The 23723-nt window shown below is 37.4% G+C and overlaps 1 protein-coding gene across 3 annotated transcripts in view; it reads right to left on the reverse strand.

The window, feature by feature from the left end:
- The window catches only part of LOC150077627 (putative inactive tyrosine-protein kinase Wsck), a 359285-nt gene that overhangs the window by 235041 nt on the left and 100521 nt on the right, over positions 1 to 23723 (reverse strand). For all 3 annotated transcript variants that reach the window (XR_016547735.1, XR_016547736.1, XM_090386934.1), the window contains exons 6-7: positions 13568 to 13814; positions 1019 to 1112 (exon numbers count right to left, since the gene is read on the reverse strand). Coding sequence is in view for 1 of the 3 variants with exons in the window: in XM_090386934.1 (XP_090243060.1) it covers positions 1019 to 1112; positions 13568 to 13814 (341 nt within the window). In the remaining 2 variants the exon portion in view is untranslated. The remainder of the gene's footprint in view (positions 1 to 1018; positions 1113 to 13567; positions 13815 to 23723) is intronic.

Raw genomic sequence — 23723 nt, forward strand, 5'->3', positions numbered from 1 at the left:
ACCAACCCACAAGTTCCAGTCAATATAGGGAAGTTAAAATTACCCATTACAAGACATTCTGATTTACTGGCCCACTATTTCACTGCACAACTGCTCATTGTACTCATCAGAGTCATTAGGCCTATAAAACACTCCTATTCTCATTTTAGCTTTCCCAGTGTTTATGTCACACCAAACAGACTCAACATTGCACTGTCCACCCATGTCGACTAGATTTTATGATTTCCTTAGACTTTGTGTTTCTTAACTAATAGCATAACCCCTCCTCCCTCCCTCTCTACACTGTCTGTCTTTTCTGTACACACTGTACTTCTCAAATTCCAATTCTGCACTGCTTATATCTGTGTGACACCATGTTTCTGATATCCCAACAATATCTGCCTTTGGTGTCTTGATCAGCATTTCAAATTCATCAAATTTATTTACTATACTTCTAGCATTGATGTACATGAACTATACATGCACCCGTTCTTACTCTTATTTACCCTAACACAGCCCATGTATTTACTTGTTCCATAATGACTCCTAGCAGTTGCTTTCACCTCTGCCTGCAGCTGCTGTTAATATTTTAGTCTGTGAATCCCCACCAAGCTAGCAATTTTCCGAACCACCTAACTCTGCCTCAATAGCATCAACAAATATTCTTGCACCCTGTCTATTTAAGTGTATCCCATTCCTGTAGAAACAGTCTCTCCTGTTAGCAAACACAGACCATGCTGAAAAAAATTCTACCCCATGAGCCTTGCACTATCTCTCTAGGGCCAAATCGATTGACAACGCTCTCATCATATACTCCCTCCTATTGTGTTTAGGCAGAATTGCAGACACTTTCAATGACTTCAATTCAATGACTATACCTTTCTTCAAAGATTTCTCAAAAATCACTGTCAGTGTTTATAGTCAAATTGCAATTGTCTACTCTACTAATGAAAATATTAACATAACTTTAAAATATTTTGACAGAAAAAGTTGTAAATGGTAGCCATACAAATTTAATAAACAACTAACATATACTTACAGACATTTCTGTTTAGATTACTAATATCTTTGGCTTGAACACTAATATCCTCTGCTAGAGCAGACTTCAAAGGTGAATGAGCACGTTTAGTTACCTTAAAATAAAAATAAATATATGATATCTAAGCATAATCTTAATTTAAAGTTAAGAAGCCAACTGAAATATGTTAAATCTATGATTTTAATGAATTTTACAAGTAGAAATAAAAAACAAAACAGCAAGATAGTTAATGTGAGCAGTGTGTTACATTTCACGCATTTTTATTATTTTTTTCCATAAGATAATAAATTTTTTCCTTCTTTGATGCACTATCTCTCTAGGGATAGTGCATAGAAGAAGGAAATTTACACTCATGTGAAAGTAGTGTCATTTGTGATTAACCGAAGTGAAAAGTAAATAAAGCAAAACTTCATAGAATCATTAATAAAACTCAATAGTTTTATGTTCTCTACATTTAGCTGTTCTGTTTAATTACATTTATTACTCCTCTCCAATATTTTTTAAGTCTCTTTTCTCTCACTATATATGTATCACAAGTGACACTACATTCACAAGTCTTACATAATAATACATGCAAAGCATACATGGACACTCTAAAGCTAAGAGTTCAGGTTAAAACTGGATATAATCTATGAATTTCTTTGAAATTAGTGATGAACATAACATTATTATTTTCTAAAATAATATTTGAAAGGTTAGTGATGAGTTCTAATGTGATTATGAATGGTATATATTTTAACTCTGGCATTTCTGTAGTACATTAACATTAGAGGACATTACTTGCAGAAAACACAATTTACTATATATATGTTGGTTTAATTAGTTTATTGGTTAAAATTATTAGAACTATGCCATAATCTGTCCCAAAAAATAATTCTTATTGTATTAAATTAATTAACACAGTATTCAGGTGGTAAAATGTGATTTCTGAAATATAATTTATTCATTTATTTTTTTATTTATTCAAGATGAAAATTGTAACCACAAATGTCCGTTTACAACGTTTTGCAGAGTTATTCTTTCTTTAATAATTTTTAAAAGGGTTATTGATGATTTTTAATGTGATTATGAGTGACATTTATTTTAACTGTGATTTCAATAGTATAATTGCGATCTACTAGGTGGTAGATGACGTTCATCAACCAGTGGAATACTATTACCACTTTGCTTATTGGAGGATTGAATTGGTGAAATCCATGTTTAGTCTACAGAGCAAAATGTCTGGCATCCCCCCCCCCCATTCAATGCATGGTACTACTAGTACAAATATTAAACAGTACCACTACTAATACATAATACTAAGTGGTAGATGACTCTCATCAACCAGCACAAACCACTTTGCTTACTGGAGCCTTAAAGTAGTAAAACCGAATTATTATATTGTACTAAATATAATATAATTTAATTATTATATTATGAACTTCTAGTTCTAATGTAGCCTGATCGATATCAAAATAAAATGAAATGTGTTGTCACATACTAACTTTAATTGGCTGTTGACCTGATTAGACGCTGTATTTAGCCTACAAAAATTTAAAATAAATATGAAAATCACAAAATAAGATAAATCACATAATATTAATATAATAAGCTTGTTTTACATTGATTAGGTTGTTGTGTTAGAAAAAAAAATACTTTGTACTATATTGAGTGCATATTAAAATGAGCAGTAATGTACATTATAATATACACTTAATATATTGCACAATTTTGGAATTAACTCTAGATTTAAAAGTAATTATTAAAGCTCCACTGTTTATGCAATTGACTTGCTTTTATATCTTCAGGGATAGAAATATATTAAAACCATACAGAATTTGGCTGGAAGATATTGAATAATAGCCAGAAGTCATACATCGATGGTGTGGCAGCAGTAAACTTAAAGAATAATATATGCAACACAAAAATAAAAATAACATGCAGTACGAACAACACACAAATCGCACCCCCCAGGTAAAAATGAGAGTACAAGTGGGCTTCATAAATCCTACGTATGACTTATTAGCATGCAATGCCACTGGTAAACTTAATGCAAATGTAATACATGGTAAAGACAATGGAAACAAAAACTTGTCCTATAAAAATTACTTCATATGAAATGTTAGCCGACAAGTGTACTTCAAACATAAAACTTGTAAAAGCTATTTATGTTTAACATGACCATATATGAATAATAAGCAAAAACCTGAAGATAATAATGCCAAAATATTTTGCCACATGCAAAACATAATTTACTTGGTTACATGTGCTAAATGTGGGGCACAAATATATAGGAGATTGGAGTAATAATGCTGAATGAACTTGCACAGATCACAAATTAGTAAAAGTAGTAAATCGGATAATAAAAAAATACAGTAGAAACAAGAAAAAAGTTTTCCAAGGGATTAACCAAACACGAGAGGTATTAGAACCTATAGTACTTAGCACCACGATTGGATTGGAGGTTGAGAAGATGAAAGAACATATTTGTTGACTTAGACTTGAACTTCTATAGTTGTTATTGTTATTTGGTTTTTAGGAGCATTAGCAACTAAGGCCATATTGCTCCGGGATATGCGGTGGTCATTCCCTGACCTTTCTGCATCCTCCGTATTTGGTGGTGACGGGCTCGAACCCCGGTCTAATCAAGAAGCGTGTGCTACGCACTGCTGCTCCTTCCCACCTGGCTACGGAGGCACCTAACTTCTATAGACTGTAATTTTCAGGAAATACGTATGAAGGAAGGTTGTTCCAGAAAACGGCAATTGAATGAATAAACGAGGAAGATGAAAAGTTGGTTCTGTGAGATTGAAGTTGGACAGTAAATAATGTCGGCCGGTGGCATCATGTGTTCGGACTGGTTGGAAAGAGAGAGCGGGTATAGAACCCAATTCAGAAGAACAGTGCCCATGGAAGTATCTGTAGAAAATGCATGCAGCAGAAACAGTACGTCTATGAGACAGAGAGGGGAGAGACTCTGTTAGAGAGGAGTCATTAATTAATCTAACTGCCCTCTTCTGAATGGAACCTAGAAGCCTGAGAGAGGTTTTGGGGGCACTGCCCCAGATGTGGGAACAATATTCCATAGTAGGGCAGAGTTGCGATTTATACAGAGCGAAAAGCTGTTTAGAAGAAAAGTAACACCGAGAGTGAAAGAGAAAACCAACTTTTTTAGATGCAGAGGAAGCAATATTTGTAATGAGCTTGTACCAAGAGTGAGATTAGAAGTAAGGTAATCCCCAAAAGAGATAAGTATAGGAGAAGAATACTTTTTGCAAGATATAAGACAAGACTAAGTTTTAGAAGGATTAAAATCAACTAAGTCGTCTTTGCCCCACTGGAGATCAGAATTTAAGGAATTGGTAGCAGATATTCTAGAATTTGAAGCTGATTGAGCAGGGTAAGGTTTCTCAAAATGGAAAGTGGAATGCAATGTGCTATCATTGGCAAAACTATGGATAGGATTTCCAGTCAATGGAAGAAGGTCATTAATATACAAGAGAATTGAACTTTGGGGGAACACCAGCATTAGTTGAGAAGCTAGAAGACAGAGAGCCATCTACCATCACCCTCAGTGAGCAATCTGAGAGAAAACTGGATAACTGGATAATTACAAAAAACAGTTGGCAGTCCATAAGATGGAAGCTTGTTTAGAAGACCTTTATGCCAAACACGATCGAAAACCTTTCAGATGTCAAGAGCAACTGCTTGTGTTTCACCAAAATTTTCCATTGAATTTATCCATAAATGGGTAACATAAGCCAGAATATCACCAGTGGATCGACACTGATGGAATCCTTACTGGAGATCATTGATCAGACGGAAGATTTCTAGGTAGTTTAAGAGTTGGCGGTTAGTTGATTTCTCCATTACTTTAGAAAAAGTAGAAGTAATTGCAATGGAACGATAATTGGATGGGAGGGATTGGTAACCCTTTTTAGGAACTGGCAGGATATGAGTAAATTTCCAAGCAGAAAGAAAAACACCTTTGGAATAAGAAAGTGAAAAAAAGGTGGCAAAGAACAGGACTAAGTTCAGGAGCACAGGTTTTGAGAACAAGTGGAAAATATCAACAGGATCTGGAGTTTTCTTAGCATCAAAATTCACAAAATCCTTCTGACATCCTTTTGATGGAAGACCAAAGGAGGCATTGAATGGAGCGTGTTGGGAATGGTGGGAGGTGTTTTACCAAAGTCATTAATACATGACTTGTAAGAAAAATTGGATGCTAGCAGGTCAGCTTTATCCTTGGCTGAAGTGACAACAGGACCATCTGGTTTGGACAGAGGTGGGAGCAGAGATGGGTAAAAGTTGCGGCCAATAACTTTGGCAAGAGACCAGAATGCCCGGTTACCATTAGGGCACGAAGCAAGTTTTCTACTCTTAGTTTGTTCAAAATCTAGTGTGGACTGATTAATAACTGCTTTACAATTGTTGTGAGCTTTGGTGTAGGCAGAAAATGAAACTGAAGAATTAGAAACAAGCCAATTACGATATGCAACGTTCTGCTCTTGAACAGCCTTAGCACATTTATTGGAAAACCAAGGTTTAAATAAAGTACCAGATTTTAAAGTGAAGTGTGGAATAAAGGATTCCATTCCAAAAAGAATAATTTCAATGACACGATCTGAGCAAACGTTGACATCAGAAGTTTGAAACAGAAATCAGACCAAAGAAAAGAAATAACGGAGGTCATCCCATTTTGCATTCTTGTAAGGCCCAACAATACGAGGTTAGGAATAGCCATGAGATAAAAGCTCCATTGGAGAAGAGACAAGTTGTGATCTGAGGTGCCTAAAGGACCACTCACTTCGACCGTGTACTTAGAATTGTTGTTTGTGAGAAAAAGATCAAGTGTGTTGGCTGTATGGTTAGGATTGTCCGGTATTCTTGTAGGTAAATGAACAATATGTGCAAGGTCATTAGTAATTGCAAAAGCCTCAGCATCTCGACCAGCAGGAGTTGTGAACATTAAAATCATCAAGGAAAATTACCTCACTGTTAGGAAAGCTGGATTGGAGAAAGTCAAGTTGCAAAGAGAGGAAGTCAAAGAGCTCCAAGTGATTACTGGAGTTGGGAGAACGGTAGAGACAACAGATGAATTTGACAGAATGAGGTAGAGAGATTTTAAGTTCTTATTTGGTTTTTTAGGAGCATTAGCAACTAAGGCCATATTGCTCCAGGGATATGCAGTGGTCATTCCCCGACCTTTCCGTATCCTCCATGTTTGGTGGTCACGGGCTCAAACCCTGGTCTAATCAAGAAGCGTGTGCTACGCATTGCTGCTCCTGCCGTATGGAGGCTCCAGAGAAAGTCGAAGAGAGGAGATTCCAAATTACCAAGTCTCTGACAGGGAATATCAGAACATACATATGCACAAGTACCACCTTTGAGGCGAAAGGAATCAAACAGCGAATAATTTGGGAAACTGAGATGAGCAGTAGTTGAATCAACCGATAATTGAGATTCTGTCAGAAAAAGTACATGGGGTTTGGCAGACTGCAAGTGGAAACGGACATCGTTGAGATTGGAATTGAGACCATGTATATTTGTGAAATGAACTAGGAACTAAAAACAATTCATGGTGTATTCAATAGTAAGAAAAAGTGGGGGGGGGGGACATGCTGTATGAAGTAATGAAATTTTTGGATATGGCATACACATGGTAAGAATATACCGAGATCCTTGACATAACATGGCCTCAATGCTCCTCGCATACACACTACTTGGACTCCCTCCAGTCACTATCTGGTAGAGTAGAGGTAGCAAGATTATACACTAGCTGATCCGGAAGCCTCCTAAAGTGTTACCAACAGGTTTGGTCCGGTGTACTAACTAGCAGCCGGCCTGCGAATGCCATTTTAGAGCTGTACCCTCAAAATGTAAGGAAGATTGGATCTCACCACGATGTTCATCATAACCTCAAAAGTCATCAGTCATACTGCATGATGGAGGAGATGTGGAAGGGTTGACCAGAACTTAGCTCTGGAGACTAAACATGAGTTCCACTTTAAGCCTCCAATAAGCAAAGTGGTGGTATTGCACAGTTGATGAGAGTCATCTACCACCTAGTATTGCCTGGTAACACAGAGGGGTGGCATTCCTCCATGTGGTGTGGGTGCCACAACTCGACCCCTACTTACGCTGGTTCACACCTGGGTGATCATCCACAGTGTGCTTGGAGGTTACACCCAGGATTACTAATAGTCCCACCATTGTGAAGGTCCAGTATGGTATGGATTCACAGCAGAGTTTATAATTGGACCATTTTTCTTTGAAGAGTCTACACCTCATGGGCCCCGTAAGTTGTTTTGGTTTTGGTTTTTTTTTTAGGAGCATTAGCAACTAAGGCCATATGCGGTGGTCATTCTCTGACCTTTCCGCATCCTCCGTATTTGGTGGTGACGGGCTCGAACCCCGGTCTAATCAAGAAGAGTGTGCTATGCACTGCTGCTCCTTCCCACCTGACTACGGAGGCGGCCCCGTAAGTTGTACAGTAACTAGTGCGCTCTTCTAAGAGATTTCATTATTCCTGCTCTGCAAGAAAGGCAATGCTTGGAGACTGTAGTGTTCGTGCAAGATGGTGCCCCTCGCCACGTTCAACAAGTGAAGGAAGTGCTCCATTCAACATTCGGAAATGATCCCGTCATTTCTAGATACTTTCCGCAGCCCAATCACCAGATCTCAATCCCTGTGATTTCTAGCTATGGGGATACCCAAAAGGCAGAATTTACTGTGGTAGCAAGCATTAAACAGTATGTAGCCAACATCCCCAATGAGATGCTACGCGAAACTGTCACACACACAGTCCTCCGTTTTCAGAATGTCACCTCAAGTGAAGGAAAGCACATAGAACAATATCTGTAGATTTCTAAGTTCTGATATTAAAATCTAATCCTAAGTTAAGTATTCCATCTCGTGTTTACAGTGCCAATTTCCCTCCTGGTGGCAGAAATTTGAATTAAGTATTTTTCCTTCTACAAATCACTTCCCCATACCCTGAATGACATACTGATTTTCACAGTGCTATCTCTAACTGTTTTGACAATAGGGTCTCCTGAATAGGGAAACTTATTTTATAACTACCTGGTATATACACATACACAGATATACACATACACATCTATATAACTAACACACACACACACACACACACACACACACACACACACACACACACACACACCTATATATAAACACATATATGAGTTAAGTTAATAATGGTTAGAGTTTTTTTAAAAATAAAATATGATATACTAGCTTATCAGGTAAACCATAAACCATGGTGAGTACCCAACGTGACCTGGAAAAAATCAATCTATGCCATGACATAAGCAATAAAAATATATAAAAATACCATTAAAATGTTAGTTATGGCAATCAGTTATGGCAATTAGTTATGGTTATGTTACTACTTAATATTTATTATAATACTTATATTTATTATAACATTTAATATTTGCTTTTTATACTTGGAAATAAACACATATACATACATCCATCTATATACAAGGAGCGGTACAAAAGTAATGCCTATTTTTTTTCTCAGAAAATTTAATTCCTACAACTATGCCTTTTACATCAGTTAATCCTCATTCATTAAGAAACGGTTTATTTTTCCACAAAGTCACCATTTCCTATACATTTCCACCATCTAAGTCAGATTCAACCTGAATTCTAATCCTGTGAAAGTCCTTACTCTTGCTCTGAACGGCTTTGCGAACACTTTCAAGTGTTCGCAAAGTGTCTGCAATTCTGCCCAGACACGATAGAAGGGAATACATGATAAGAGCCTTGTCTATCAATTCGGCCCTGGAGGGAATGTGCAAGGCTCAAGGGATAGAATTTTTTCAGCATGGTCTGTGCTTGTTAACAGGAGAGACTGCTTCTACAGGGATGGGATACACTTAAAAGAAAGGGTGCAAGAATATTTGCTTGTGCTATAGAGGCAGTGTTAGGTGGGTCGGAAAACTGCTAGCTTTGGGGGATTCACAGACTAAAAGGTTAAAAGTAGCCACAGGCAGATGTGAAGGTGATTCTTGCACAACTGCTATTAGAATAAGTAGCGACCTGGAGTGAGGGGTGCTGAGGGTTTCAGAGAATGATGGCAGTCATCGTGAAACAGGTGGGTATATGGGATGTGTAAATGTATACTTGCATGTATACCAATGCTAGAAATACAGTAAATAAATCTGATGAATTTGAAGTGTTGGTAAAGACATCAAAGGCGAATATTGTTAAGATAGCAGAGACATGGTGTCACACCGATATAAGGAATGCAGAACTGGAATTTGGGGAGTACAATGTGTACAGAAAGGATAGACAGGATAGGAAGGGAGGAGGTGTTATGCTGTTAATTAAGAAAAAGAAAATCAAAGAGTGCATCCAGTTGATATTGATGAACAGTGCACTGTTGAGTCAGATGGTATGACATAAGCACTGCCAAAGCAAAAATCAGAGTAGGAGTGTGTTATTGGCCTAATGACTTGAATGAGTACAATGAACAATTGTACAGAGAAAGAGTGGGCTAGTAAATCAGAAGGTCTTATAATGGGGGATTTTAACTTCCCAGATATTGACTGGAACTTGTGGGTTGGTCACTCACACACTAGTAAGACTTCTGTGGATTTATTGGATGATTGTATTTTGCAGCAGCATGTTCGAGAGACAACCAGAGAGGGTAAATCTCTTGATCTGGTTATCAGCAGTGATCATTCTTGTATTAAGAATTTGCAGATAAAGGAACCACTAGGTGGCAGTGATCACAGTGTACTGATGTGGGATTTACTTAAAGATATAATTACCATCAGGGGTAAAGGAAAGGGTTTTTGCTTCCGTAAAGGTGAGAACAGTGGTCTCAACTGATGATGTTACCAACAGTAAATTCTAAGTGGGAAGCATTGAAGGAATTAATCGTGGATGCTACTAAAAGTTTCATACCTAATTAAGAAATATTGTTCACGGTTTAGGCCTAAATGGTTATCAAATGAACTAATGAGACTCATGACAGAGAAGAAAAATGCATGGGATGCATATAAATTATCAAGCGACTCAGAAGCCTATGGTAGATATAAGCTAGTCTGTAATCAGGTGACAAAGGAGGTTAGGCAGGCGAAGGCAGATTACGAGAAATCCTTGGCATAAGATTCTAAGAAAAACAGCACGGATTTCTTTACTTATATAAACTCTAAAAGGAAGGGGATGAATCTGATTGGTCCACTTGACATCGATGGTTCGACTGTTGATGATCCTGCTCAGATAGCAAACAAACTGAATGAGTATTTTGCATCTACGTTCACACATGAGGAATTATTAAGGTTTGAAAATGGCAGAAGGTTATCAAATTGTAGCAGTGTACTTAATGATTTTGTAATAACTGAGAGCAAAGTGGAGGAGAAATTGTTGAAGTTTAACATAAGGCACCTGGGGTGGATGGGATCTATCCAGTTATATTAATGGAGGCAGCAAAGCGACTAAGCAAACCCTTAGCCATAATTATGAGAGCATCCATGGACTCAGCGGAGGTCCCCACGGACTGGAGATGTGAAAATGTATCCCCAATTCACAAAGGGGGATCGAAGGGTGACACGAGTAATTACAGACCAGTTAGTTTGACTTCTGTTCCAGGTAAAATAATGGAGTCACTGGTTAAAGATGCATTGCAGAATCATCTAGACAAGACTGCAGCAATAATTCAGACACAGCATGGGTTTGTTAAGGGAAAGTCTTATCTGACAAATTTGATAGGATATTATGATGTGGTTACAAAGGAACTGGATGCAAAAAATAATTTTTATATCGTATATTTGGATTTCAGGAAAGCTTTTTACACTGTTGCGCATGGAAGATTATTGTACAAATTGGAGCAGAATGGTATTAAGGGTAAGTTGCTACAATGGATAAAAGGATGGTTGAGTGGGAGAAGACAGAGGGTGGTAATTAATGGGTGCTGCTCTTCGTGGACTAATGTTATTAGTGGAGTCCCACAGGGTTCGGTGTTGGGTCCTCTGTTGTTTTTTATATTTATCAATGATATTGATGAAGGTATATCAGGCTCAGTGTTGAAGTTTGTAGATGATACAAAGGTTGGCAGGGTTGTTAATGACAGTAATGGCAGTAATGGCAGAAGGCTGTCTTTTGAACTTATTGTGCAGTGAATTTTGATGGTGCTTCTGCAACAGGATCTAGATAATTTGGGCAGATGGGCTAAGAAGTGGCAACAAGTTTAACCTTGACAAATGCAAAGTACTGCATATGGGCAGAAGTAACCCCAGAGAAACGTACCAACTGTGTGGTACTACACTTAAGGTGGTAGAAAATGAAAAAGACCTGGGAGTAATTGTGCAATCAGATATGAAGTTTTCTGAGAAAAGCAGACAGGCTCCCAGGGCAGGTCATGGGGTTTTGTCAATGATATATAGGAATTTTGCTAGTAGGGAAAAGGAGGTGATTGTCCCTCTGTATAAGGCAATGGTCAGACTACGCCTTGAGTACTGCGTACAGATCTGGAGGCCTCATTTTAGGAAGGATGCCGATTTGCTTGAGCGTGTACAGAGAAGGGCAACAAGATTGGTGAGGGGAATGAAGGGATCCTCTTACAAAGAGAGGCTTAAGTTCTGCAAATTGCAGTGGCTGGAGACTAGGCACCTGCACGGTGATCTGATTGAGATGTATAAGGCCTTGAATGGGTTGAGCACGCTGAATTCCACTTGTTCAGATTATGAACCTAAGGGGGCATAAATTCAAATTAAGAAAAGACAGATGTAGAATAGATGTGTGGAAATTTGCCTTTAGCCAGCAGGTGGTTAATTGCTGGAACAAACTTTCATCTGTTGTTGTGGAAGTTGATAGGTTAAATAAATTTAAGGAGGAACTGGACAGGCATTTGGTGGGAATGGTGTGATTTTTTTTTTTTTGGCTAATGCTGCATAAGCTCATACACTTGCTTTCTTGCATCACATGCCACTACTACTACTACTTTGCTTGAGCTTATCGTCGTTCGCAAAATGGGTTCCATGGAGTGCATTTTGCAGAGTGCCAAAGATGTGATAGTTGGAAAGTGCAAGATCCATGCTATGAGTGGGGTGAGGAAAACAATGCACCCCAGTTTTGCAGTGACTTCCATCATCTGCAGACTGGTGTTGGGATATGTATTGTCATGGAGAAGAGGCTCATTAAGGTTTTCATCCAGTCAAACTCTACAGATGATGGCTTTCATATTTTTCAACCTTTCCACATATCAATTTGATTGTAGTCCCACACACCAAGAAATCCACACGTAAAACCCCATCTTTGTCTCGAAGCACTGTTGCTTTTTTTTTTGGTTTGGTTTGGTTTTTAGGAGCATTAGCAACTAAGGCCATATTGCTCCGGGACATGCGGTGGTCATTCCCTGACCTTTCCGCATCCTCCGTATTTGGTGGTGACGGGCTTGAACCCTGGTCTAATCAAGAAGCGTGTGCTATGCACTGCTGCTCCTTCCCACCTGGCTACGGAGGCGCCTGAAGCACTGTTGCAATAACTTGACCGACAGAAGGCTGTCTTTTGAACTTCTTGTGCAGTGAATTTTGATGGTGCCACTCCATCGACTGTCTCTTTGTTTCAGGGTTATAATTGTAGACTCAGATTTCATCACCCGTGACTATGCATAAAAGAAAAACCTGTGTTTCACACTTTTAGTAATGGAGAAGTTTTGCATGGATGACTTTACATTCTTTTTTGTATTCATGTGTCAGCATATTCGGGACCCACTGGGCACAAACCTTGTTGTAGGCTAGTTCCTTTGTGATGGTTATCACAGCAGGTTTCCCTATAACTACTGCATCACACAATTTGTGTGTTGTGATGGGGTGGTCTACTTTGATCAGCTCTTGTTGTCTGTTGTCACTGATGTTTCTGGCCAGCCACTTCGGGGCTTGTCAGCAATGTTATTTTCCCACTCTTAAAGTGTCTTACCCAATGTCTAGCAGAACACACACAGTCGCATCTACAGTATTTTCACCACAAACATTTTTGAGATGCATATGGAGTTCGATATAGCATCACTTCTTCCTTGATAAGAAATCCAATCACCACTCTTTGCTTGATGTGTAAATCTGTAACATCCACCATTTTGATTTTGAATTTTCAGAACATTCATGTGCTGCACTCACAAGACTGATCACAGCACCACTCAGTATGGTGAAACTAGAGACCTTTAGTGACCAACCACTTAGTGACAAGCAAAATGATCTATGGCACCACATTTGAAAGCAAAAAATTAGGAGGCATTACTTTTATATCTCCTTTCTCTCTCTCATCCCCCCTATATATACATACACACATGTGCATCTATACACACATACATATATATAAATACACACAGACACATATGGACACACAGACACATATATATACACAGACACACAGAACACATGCACACAAACACGCAGACATACATGTACACTGACACAAATATACATGCACGCGATAAACAATTTAAATAAAATAAATACAGCTTTAAAAATACGAAAAGAATAAGAGATATAAGACATGAACAAAAACGTCTGAAAAATAATAATTTCCACAAACCCCATTTAGAATGCTGGTAGTTTCCTGAAGAATCTCGTATGGTTGTTCTTCAATAAGTGGAGCATTATAAAATTTACCATAAACTCTTTCATCTCCGACCTCAAAGGGCTTAGATGCTTCTTCAGGAGTTAATTCGGCTGTTACATAGAATGGCAGACCTCTCTCTTTGGCATTTTTAAAATCATAAAGTTGGTCTTGGTCAAAAGAAATAATTGCACTTTTCTTTACAACTATTACTTTATAGCCACTGTAAAAAGGACAAATACATAAAATGTAATATATATTTGTCTAAATAGTATTTATTTTCATTTAATTGATATCACAGAGCAACTTTCCACTTCTAACAATATGTTGAATAATGCATAAAAATAATAGTTCCCAAAAAGTAGGGTGACCAGATTTTGAAGGATAGAAATCAGGACACATGAATTTAAGATGAAAAAAAAAAACTGGGACAAAATGCATCAAGAATAAGAAAAATCTGGACACAAACTATTGTATAGTGATGGTAAATATTACAAGATATTGTAATATTTACCATCACTCTGCCTTTTTATGAAATACAGTAAGTGCTGGTTATAGTGATCACGTTTGCAAATTGGATTTTGATTCTAATAAACGGTGATTCTCATAAGCGAAAATCGAAGAATATTATCCATAGGCCATAAAAATAAAGATATAAAGCACAAATTTGCACTTTATTACCAAAAGTTTATTATCAATTAAATGATGCACAAATATCGGAATAATATTATACACAGGGTAGCAAAATAAAAATATACTTATGTACATAGCTTAATTAATTTATAAGTCAAAGTCAATGCAACAAGGCGTCATATGTTTAAGAGTATAAATAATCTATATAATATTGGTGTAAATGCACCATAGAAAATTCTTAAACCGAAAAACTACATTTGTAGTGTGAAAGGGCATAATTTTATCTGTATCTCATATTGTGCTCATCCTTCACAACGAGTTGCCATGTATTGCACTACCTCAAATAAGTAACGCTTCACTTAGATGATTTATAGCTCTTCTTAATTGTTGTTGTTGTTGTTTTTTGGTTTTTAGGAGCATTAGCAACTAAGGCCATATTGCTCCGGGAATATGCGGTGGCCATTCCCTGACCTTTCTGCATCCTCCGTATTTGGTGGTGACGGCTCGAACCCCGGTCTAATCAAGAAGCGTGTGCTACGCACTAGATCTTCTTAATGCTTCACTAAAAGAGAAGACTATTGTTACTTATTCTCAGTGGGCACCACCACCCAGACGACACCATTTTGAAATATGGTATGGGATAAAGATATCAGCTATCCTCAATATCCCTATAAGACTGAGCAAAGAAAAAAAAAGAGGTAGGAAAGTGATAGTAAGAGAGGGAGAGGAAAAAATGCCGTAGAAAAATGAAAGGGATAATTAGTTATAATTCGTACAAACTCAGAGCTCCATGCCCCGGCTGGGCAATGCGTCCCCCTGATGGGGACTGTTGTTACCCAGTCAGAGTCCTGCAAAGATGATTAAGATCTTCCTCTGGTGCCATTTCAAGGCTTGTTGTCCCTTCATCGTTGGGTGGGCAGGTACCCTGGTATTGTAGACATGACAATCCAGTTGTGAACCTAATCCCACAATGAGAGTGGGATGTACATAATGTTTAAGTCAAAGTCAATGCAAAAAGGGAATCATATGTTTAAGAGTATAAATAATCTATATAATACTGGTGTAAATACACCATAGAAAACTCTTAAACGAAAAAAACTACGTTTGTAGTGTGAAAGGGCATCATTTTATCTGTACTCATATTGTGCTCATCCTTCACAACAAGTTGCCATGTATTGCACTACCTCGTAGTTTTTTTCATTTAAGAGTTTTCTATGGTGTATTTACACCAGTATTATATAGATTATTTATACTCTTAAATATATGATGCCTTGTTGCATTGATTTTGGCTTAAACATTATTATGCACACCTTTTGGCATCTCGCATATTGTGGGATTATCTTCACAACTGGATTGTGATATCTGCAATACCAGGGCACCTGCCCACCCTCCCACCGATGAAGGGCCAACAAGCCTTGAAACGGTGCCATCTGGGTGGTGGTGGTGCCCACTGAGAATAAGTAACAATAGTCTTCTCTTTTAGTGAAGCTTTACTTATTCGAGGTAGTGCAATACATGGAAACTTGTTGTGAAGGATGAGCACAATGAGATACAGATAAAATGATGCCCTTTCACACTATAAACGTAGTTTTTTCGTTTGAGTTTTCTATGGTGTATTTACATCAATATTATATAGATTGCTTAATTAATATACATATTAATTAAACAAACATCACACCTTTGTAATATGATTATAATTTAAAATAGTCACTTATTTTAGATTGCTTTAAATTATCACTAAAAAGTCTATTTATAGATTTTTCAATATTGTATAACAGTCAATATTCACAATCACTTGCACCAATTTCTTCCAACACTCTCCTCAGGATGGATATAGCTTCACAGTTTGCCATTTTTTGTAAATGGAATTCATTCGGGTTCACTTCATTTTCCTCCTCCTTGGAAAAATTATCAGTAACAGACTGGGCAATTTCTTCTTCTGTTAAAGCTGTAGTAACTACCTGTTATAAACTGGCCCAATAAACTGAAAACTGCAAATTGTTTTTATTGTTTTATGGTTGTGACCTCTAGAAATGTGACCTTCAGAAATGTGCTTTACAAAAATATCACAGAGGCGTTCAAAATTGATCGCCAAAACTGATCTTTAGAGAATCAAATTCTTTGGAATTTGATTCTCCAAAGATCAAATTCTTTGGAATTTGATTCTCTAAAGCGGTTGATTCTAATAACCAGAGCTTACTGTATTAGCAAAGCTATAAACTGAGGTGCTTGGACTCAGAGTCCACATTAAACTAGCCTACTTTGCAATCAACCTCAAAAGTCTGCAGAATTTGGATTTTTCCATTCCTACAGATATGCAAGTTTATTTTTGCTTCAAGAAATTATCAATATACAGAAATGCAAAAATCCAAATGCAAGAATAAATATCAAATATTACAGACGGAAACTAAACTTATGAACACAAAAATCATAAAACATTTAACTATTGATAGTAAATCACAAAATGGATGGGAGAAAGAAAGCAAGATGATGATTTGAACATAGCATTTGTTTTTCAAAATAATCACCAAACCTTTGTACACTTGTTCCATTGCTTTATCAAATTCTTGGAATCTACTGTTCAGAGCAGAGGTATCACTGTCATGACCAGTCACTTCATCAGAAAAATGTTTTCTACTACTTTTGTTCAGTGAGTGGATCAAAGAGAAATCACTATGGGTAAGATCAGGGCTGTCAGAAATATGACAGAGGTTCCCAGCCAAAATCGTTAATGATACCTTTCATTGCACACACTGTGTTGTCGTGCAACAGCAGTTTTCTGCATTTCAAACAGCTCAAGCCATTTTCTGTCCCTCAGTTTTGAATAATCTGATCAAGTTGAGCATTCTCAACTTGATCAGATTATTCAAAGAATGGTGCTCATTTTTTTCAGTGTTGCTAAGCATAGTGTGCACAAAAAATGAGTAAGAAACTGTCAAATCTGTGAACTACTGTTCAGTAAAAAAAAAAAAAAAAACTAGTTTTGAAGAAACTGCAGAAAGGGTGTTAATGAGACCCTAGACGTCACTGCATCCTGGCACTAGTTTTCAGGAGAGACAAAAGAATTACTGGATAGATAAATTTTGATGTTTTCATAATTCATAGTGTTTCTGGGTGAACTTTTAGTACTAATTCTAAAAATTCAAACAATTTTACCTATCATTCACAGCATTTTTTTACAAAGAGTATGAGTTATTTTCTCAGATATATATTCCATGTATATGTGATTTGCATACTGCTTCCTTTTGACTGATAGGTATAGACATGCCCAGGTATGTTTAGACATGTAAGAGCCCTACAAGTCAGGTAGTTATATAAACCTGAATAGTGTTTACTCTGCATTCACTTCTTTTCTGGTGCAGTCATACTAACTGCCTCTAATGTGATTTTCTTATTCTGTCATTGTCAAAGACAGAATATGTAATTTTCATAATCTGACTTCTTTGATTGTTCCTATTACAACTGATAGTAATATGAACAATCCAAACGTATTTTGTTATATTTGTGGCAAGGATGCTGTATATTTTGGAAATAAATTTGTCAACCAAGATAAAGGTTTGCCCCCCCATCATAAAGTGGCCCATACATGTGGAGGGCTTGAAATTGTGGTAAAAATAAAGCTATAACATTTGCCATTACCATGATATGGCGGGAGCCTCAAGATCCTATTACTGGCTGATACTTTTGTTTGGTAAATGCAGTAGGCTATAATGTAAAGAACCAGCAGATCACTGTGTACCCCAAAAATGTTACTTCACCTGTAAGGCAAGTACGCCATGGACGTGAACTACTGGTACATCTCCATAAGTTGTTCTTGAGCATACTCCATCGGACCCCAAATATAATATCTGTGGTCTAGAAGATGATATAAACTATTGACAAAAAAATTCAAAACCCTGAATCACAGCTGTTTACACAAAGTAAATGATCCCGTGAGAGGTTTAAATCTACCCAAAGGATCTGTAGAACTTTTAAAGGTCAAGACTAAAATTCAAGAATCTGCTAGCCTCAAGAGCAATCTTTTCAGGGTATAGACAATAGTGAAAAAGAATTGGTTCCCCATTTTTTTCCAAAGGCTTGATGATATTGCAAGAACATTCCTACAGTTATGACTTTTTTGGAATTTTCTACCCAACAAACAGAATGGAAAATATTTATTGACCGATCTAAGCAAAGTCCCAAAGGAATTCTCCTCCATAATGGAAACAATTATGCATCCATTCCTATAGCCCATTCAGCACACTTAAATGAGAAAACTATGAAAAATGTTAAGCTTCTTTTCAAAAAAATTCAGTATTCAGCCATGATCCTTGTGTAGAAAATTTAAAGCCTTAATTCAGCCAACAGCTTGGTTACACAAAAGTGCCTTGCTTTCCTGTGCGATAGCTGAGCAAAAAAGTGAAAGAAACAGAAAATGTGACCACCAAGGCAATCACTGATACCTTGGTGAAGGTATCAGAAGGTTTTTGGGAGCGTCGCTCAAATTTAGATAAAATAAGTGTGGGTGAGTGAGAGGTTAAGATTTGGGACCTAAAGGTGGTTTTATTTTTCGGACTGTGAACTTTTTTAAAATGGCTATCCTTATTATGTTCGGACATAGGAAAACAGGAAATTTCAAGGTCGTTAAATTTTTAAGGAACTATAATCAGTCACTGGGAATTCTTAGTAGAATAGTTGTGCAACCTGATAGCACTGATGTAGAAGTTTTCAGGATACCAAATTGTATTTAAAAATACTCACGTGTTGCTGAGTTATACATTATTGGTATTTTCAAGGTCACAGTAATTCTATCGAGTCAGCTATTTGGATGTTTCCAGGAGATAAAAGAACTAAAGCAGTGCCACTTGCTTGTTCAGTGGTGACTAGAAATTCGGCATAAATTGCGTAAAATTATTAAATTGTGACATCACGAGGAAGCTTCATCACTGAATAAGAGCTACTCCATTTATATGGTTGCGGCAGGTTTAGTAGATTGGCAGCTTAAATCCCAAGCCCGGATAAATGGTGAGGGTTGACGTCTGGAAGGGCATCCAGTTGTAAAAACTATGCCAAAGCCAATAGATATGTTCTGGTTAAGAAGTTAATCCAACTAGAGGAAAAGAAGAGGATGTAAAGTGTGAAATGGGAACATTGAATGCTGAACCCATATAACTTGGAAAAAGGCAAAGACAAAGAAGAAGGCAATCACTGATACCAGGTTCAAAGGTAGTACTGCCAATAGCAGCAATTTTGCTTTATTTTATTCATTTTAAGTGAGCTTCTATTGGAGCACAACTATCATGCCAAATAATTATGATATAATACATGCTGTGAATTCAACTTCATCACAAGGCAACTACAATCATTCAATGCTCTATTTTATCAATAACTGTAAAACATTTGAATGCAGTACTTCTTGTATCACTGAAGATAAAAGTAGTAGATGTTTAGCAGAATCAGTTCAATCAAATTCAATATGAGAAAATGAATATACAAGTGTATAAAGTAAACTTCAGCCATTATCAACCCACTGCAGGATGGCAGCTTCCTCAACAATTTATGCTGAGAGAAATGGACCATAATCTGCCATGCTGGTCCAGTGTGAGTTGGCATATCGGCCGTATTTGGCAGTCAGGAGCCTTGAACCCCGGTCTACTCAAAGAGCATGTGCTCACTGCAGTTCTGCTCCTCACCACTCAGCTACGGAGGCACTTTATTACAATATTCTGCAAGAGCTGCCAGGACAGTGTTGGCCTGTCACTGCAAGGCTTTCTCGGTGAGGAATTAATTAATTACAGTAGGCCCTCGTTATAACACTGTTTGCTTCACGCTGATTCGCTATAATGCTGTTCTTATATTATAACCTACATCTGACTATAACGCTGTCAAATCACTATAACACTCTTTTACAGATTGCATTTTTGGGTATTTAACAAATCCATTTCATTTGATGGAGTCGATAGCTTGAAAATGAATAGCAAAACAGGATTAAAACATTTCCCAAGCAGACTTGAGAAATTTCCCCATGCTCAGTGAAATATTCTTGCACTAATTTAATTGCAGTACAGTGACTTGTTACGTAGTTCCGAGATCAACTTAAAAAAATATGATCAAATATATTGCTTGTAATATTTGTGTTATACGCATTTATCCGAAGTTTAGTCATCACTCAGTACAGTATTAGACATCATGCCTAACAGACAGTTTACTCGAACATTGAATCATAATTAATGCAACCAACGCTGTTACCTTCTGTTACATTTTTGAAGATATTTTTGAAGATTAATAATGGCAGATAAGAATGAAGAAGAAAAAAAAAAAAAAAAACGTCTGGATGCAGTACAAAGACAACAAATGTAAGTAAAAGACCGAATTTGAAAATTGAATTAGTCGTTTTGAAGCGAATCGATTCCGGTCAACGACAAGCGGATGTGTGCCATACTGGCAAGTTTAACTGTAAGAACAATTGTAAAGAATTAATTTTAGCAGCGGCAAAGATAGCTGTTCCACTGCAAGCAACCAGGCAGGCTATTAGGATTGAAATGGAGAGACTTGAACTAATTTTATTGAAGATAATATCCAATGCAGAATTCAGTTAAGTTAAATATTATAAAAAAAAAAAAAGAGAGAGAGATATTAGCCTATATGATGATCTGAAGAAAACTCACCTAAAAAAAAAAAAAAAAAAATTACGGAACCACTTAAAACTAGTAAGGGCTGGTTGAATAGATTTAAAATCCAGGGAGAAGCTGCAAGTGCAGATCAAGGAGCCAAAACTATCAAAAAAGAACTAGTTAAAATGATTGAAGACGGATATTATGTGCTATACTTCTCAACAAGTTCTTAACATAGATGAAGCAGGACTTTTTTTTTGGAAACGAATGCCTAAAAGAAGTTCCACATCGAAAGAAATAAAAAACATGCCAAGTTTCAAAGTGGTGAAGGATCAGTTGACTTTATTGTTGGGTGGTAATGCTGCGGTGATTTTTAAATTAAAATCCTTTTTAGTTTACCAGGAAGAGGGTTAAATCAGCACATTTTTCATGATTAAATTCATCAGTTAAATTAAATCAATTAAATTCATGATTTTAATTGGAATGAATTTTAAGTTTAATTTTGATACGTAAGTAGTTACTACATAATTATATGCATATGTAATGCAGATTGTTTTATATGTACAAATATTTGAATATTAAATATTCTGACCGACATATATGCATCTTTTCACTACCGTTTATTATTGACTAGGATATATCCTATGGCACCGACTGCAACTCACAAATACATATATTACCTTTTTGGAATTTGGAGAAAGAACCCAAATATGTTATAGTCATATTTGGAGGGGGATTCTTCCTAGCACCTCAGTGTGCCACAAGATAGGAAAAAATCTAATCACTTCAGGCAATCATTTCTTAGGTGTATGCACTAGCATAGCTACCCTTTTTCGGGTCAGTGGCAAAGAACATGTTCGGGGCCCTACTTAATTAATGAAAATTGCAAAAACAGGAGACAGCCAAAGACGCTGGTGTCTTAAAGGACCCGGGCCCGTAGGCAATTTCCTTGCCTGCCTACATGGTAGCTACGCCACTGTGTGTGTGTGTGTGTGTGTGTGTGTGTGTGTGTGTGTGTGTGTGTGTGTGTGTGTCAGCAACAAAATCTTCCCTCCTCTCCTTGCACTACTAACTAGACTCATCCCATGATCTTGATCTGAGGGAGGCAGAGCAGTAATTGTTATTTTTTTTAAGAGGGTGGATTTGAACCAGCTATACATAAAAAGGGGGAAAAAAAGTGGATAAAAAAAATTGGTATACAACAAAAAACAGCTTAATCTGAAATCTGTGGTCGACATATCTACTGTTCGGGAGGAGATATAATAATATAATATTACTACTTACTAATACTAACAACTAAGTGGTAGATGACTCTCATCAACCGGTGCAATACCAACACTTTGCTTACTGGAAAGTTGAAGTGGTGAAACCCATGTTTATTCTCCAGAGCAAATTTTCTAGCATCTGAAGCTTTTCTATATGCGTATTCACTATATGCATATTCAAGGTGTGGCCTAAACATTACCTTGTGCAATGGGATAATCACCCCCTATCCCTGCTAGCAAAATTCCTGTATGCCATTGATAAAACTCACAGAACCACGAACCAGGACAAAGAGGTTATCAGCGTAAGAAAAAAAGCATGATGGGAAGCTGAATGAACTGTCCTGGCAGCCCGTCTGCACTGCTTGGAGAACTTCTTATGTGACTACCAGGTCTTTTTCGTTTACCAACTTTATGGTATTATACTCACTGTAGTACTATGCTCAGTGCAGTTAGTACATTAATCTAAGATTATTGCTACCCATATATAATAGCTTGCATTTGTGTCAACGTTAAAATATAACTGCCATTTCTCAGCCCATCTCCCTAATATTTCTAGATCTCGTTGCAGTAGCAAACCATCATTACTGTCATTAACCACCCCACCTTATGTCACACCAAACTGACTTGACACTGCACTGTCCAGCGATGTCGACTGGCTGCACTTCCTTGTATTTTGTGTTTCTTAACTAATAGCATAATCCCCCCTCCCTTCCTATCCTGTACACATTGTACTTCCCCAAATTCCAGTTCTGCATTCCTTATATCTGTGTGACACCACGTCTCTGAAATCCCAACAATATCTGCCTTTGATATTTTGAGCACCACGTCAAATCCATCAAATTTATTTACCAAACTCCTAGCATTGGTGTATATGCAAGTATACAATGCACCTGTTCCTATTCTTAGCTACCCTAACACAACCCACATGTTTACTTGTACTGCAATGACTCCCAGCAGTCTCTGAAATACCCTGCATCTTGTTTTACAGGCTGCTGCTCATTCTAATAGATCAAGAATCACTTTCACCTCTGCCAGTGGCTACTGTTAATCTATTAGTCCTTGTATCCCCCCAAGCTAGCAATTAGACAACATAGCAGAGCAGATTTCAGGTTTTAAAGGCATGTATATTGTTGTACACATTGGCACTAAAGATATCAGAGCAGGACATCTGAGGATATGTAACCCTTAACAAGTATAGGGCAATGCTCAGAAAAAGTTGCAAGTCAGAATTTAATTTTAATGTGCCTGCAATTCTGCTCAGACAATGGGAGAAAGTACATGTTGAGAGGCTTGTAAATCAATTCACCCCTGAAAAGACTGCACAAGGTTCGTGGGATAGAATATTTCTCAATATTGTCTGTGTTTGTTTACTGGAGAGAATGCTTTTACAGCAATGGCTTGCAGGTAGTAGTATCTCGAGGTGCAAGTACTACTACTAGTAGCATCACCCCCCTAGTAGTAATTGCCCCGACTGCACTAGCTGCTACATCGGAGAAACTTGGAGACGGCTCGAAAAACGCCTTTCTGAACACAAAAGAGCAGTCCGCTTAGCAGATGTGGAGCACTCAGATATTGCTGAACACTTTTGGGCAACCCACCATGACACTGACCCACACTGCGATGTCGTGATTGTGGATAAGT

Source organism: Mastigoproctus giganteus, chromosome 12 (assembly GCF_048544385.1).
Source record: "Mastigoproctus giganteus isolate SK-2022 chromosome 12, ASM4854438v1, whole genome shotgun sequence".
NCBI classification, from domain to species: Eukaryota; Metazoa; Arthropoda; class Arachnida; order Uropygi; family Thelyphonidae; genus Mastigoproctus; species Mastigoproctus giganteus.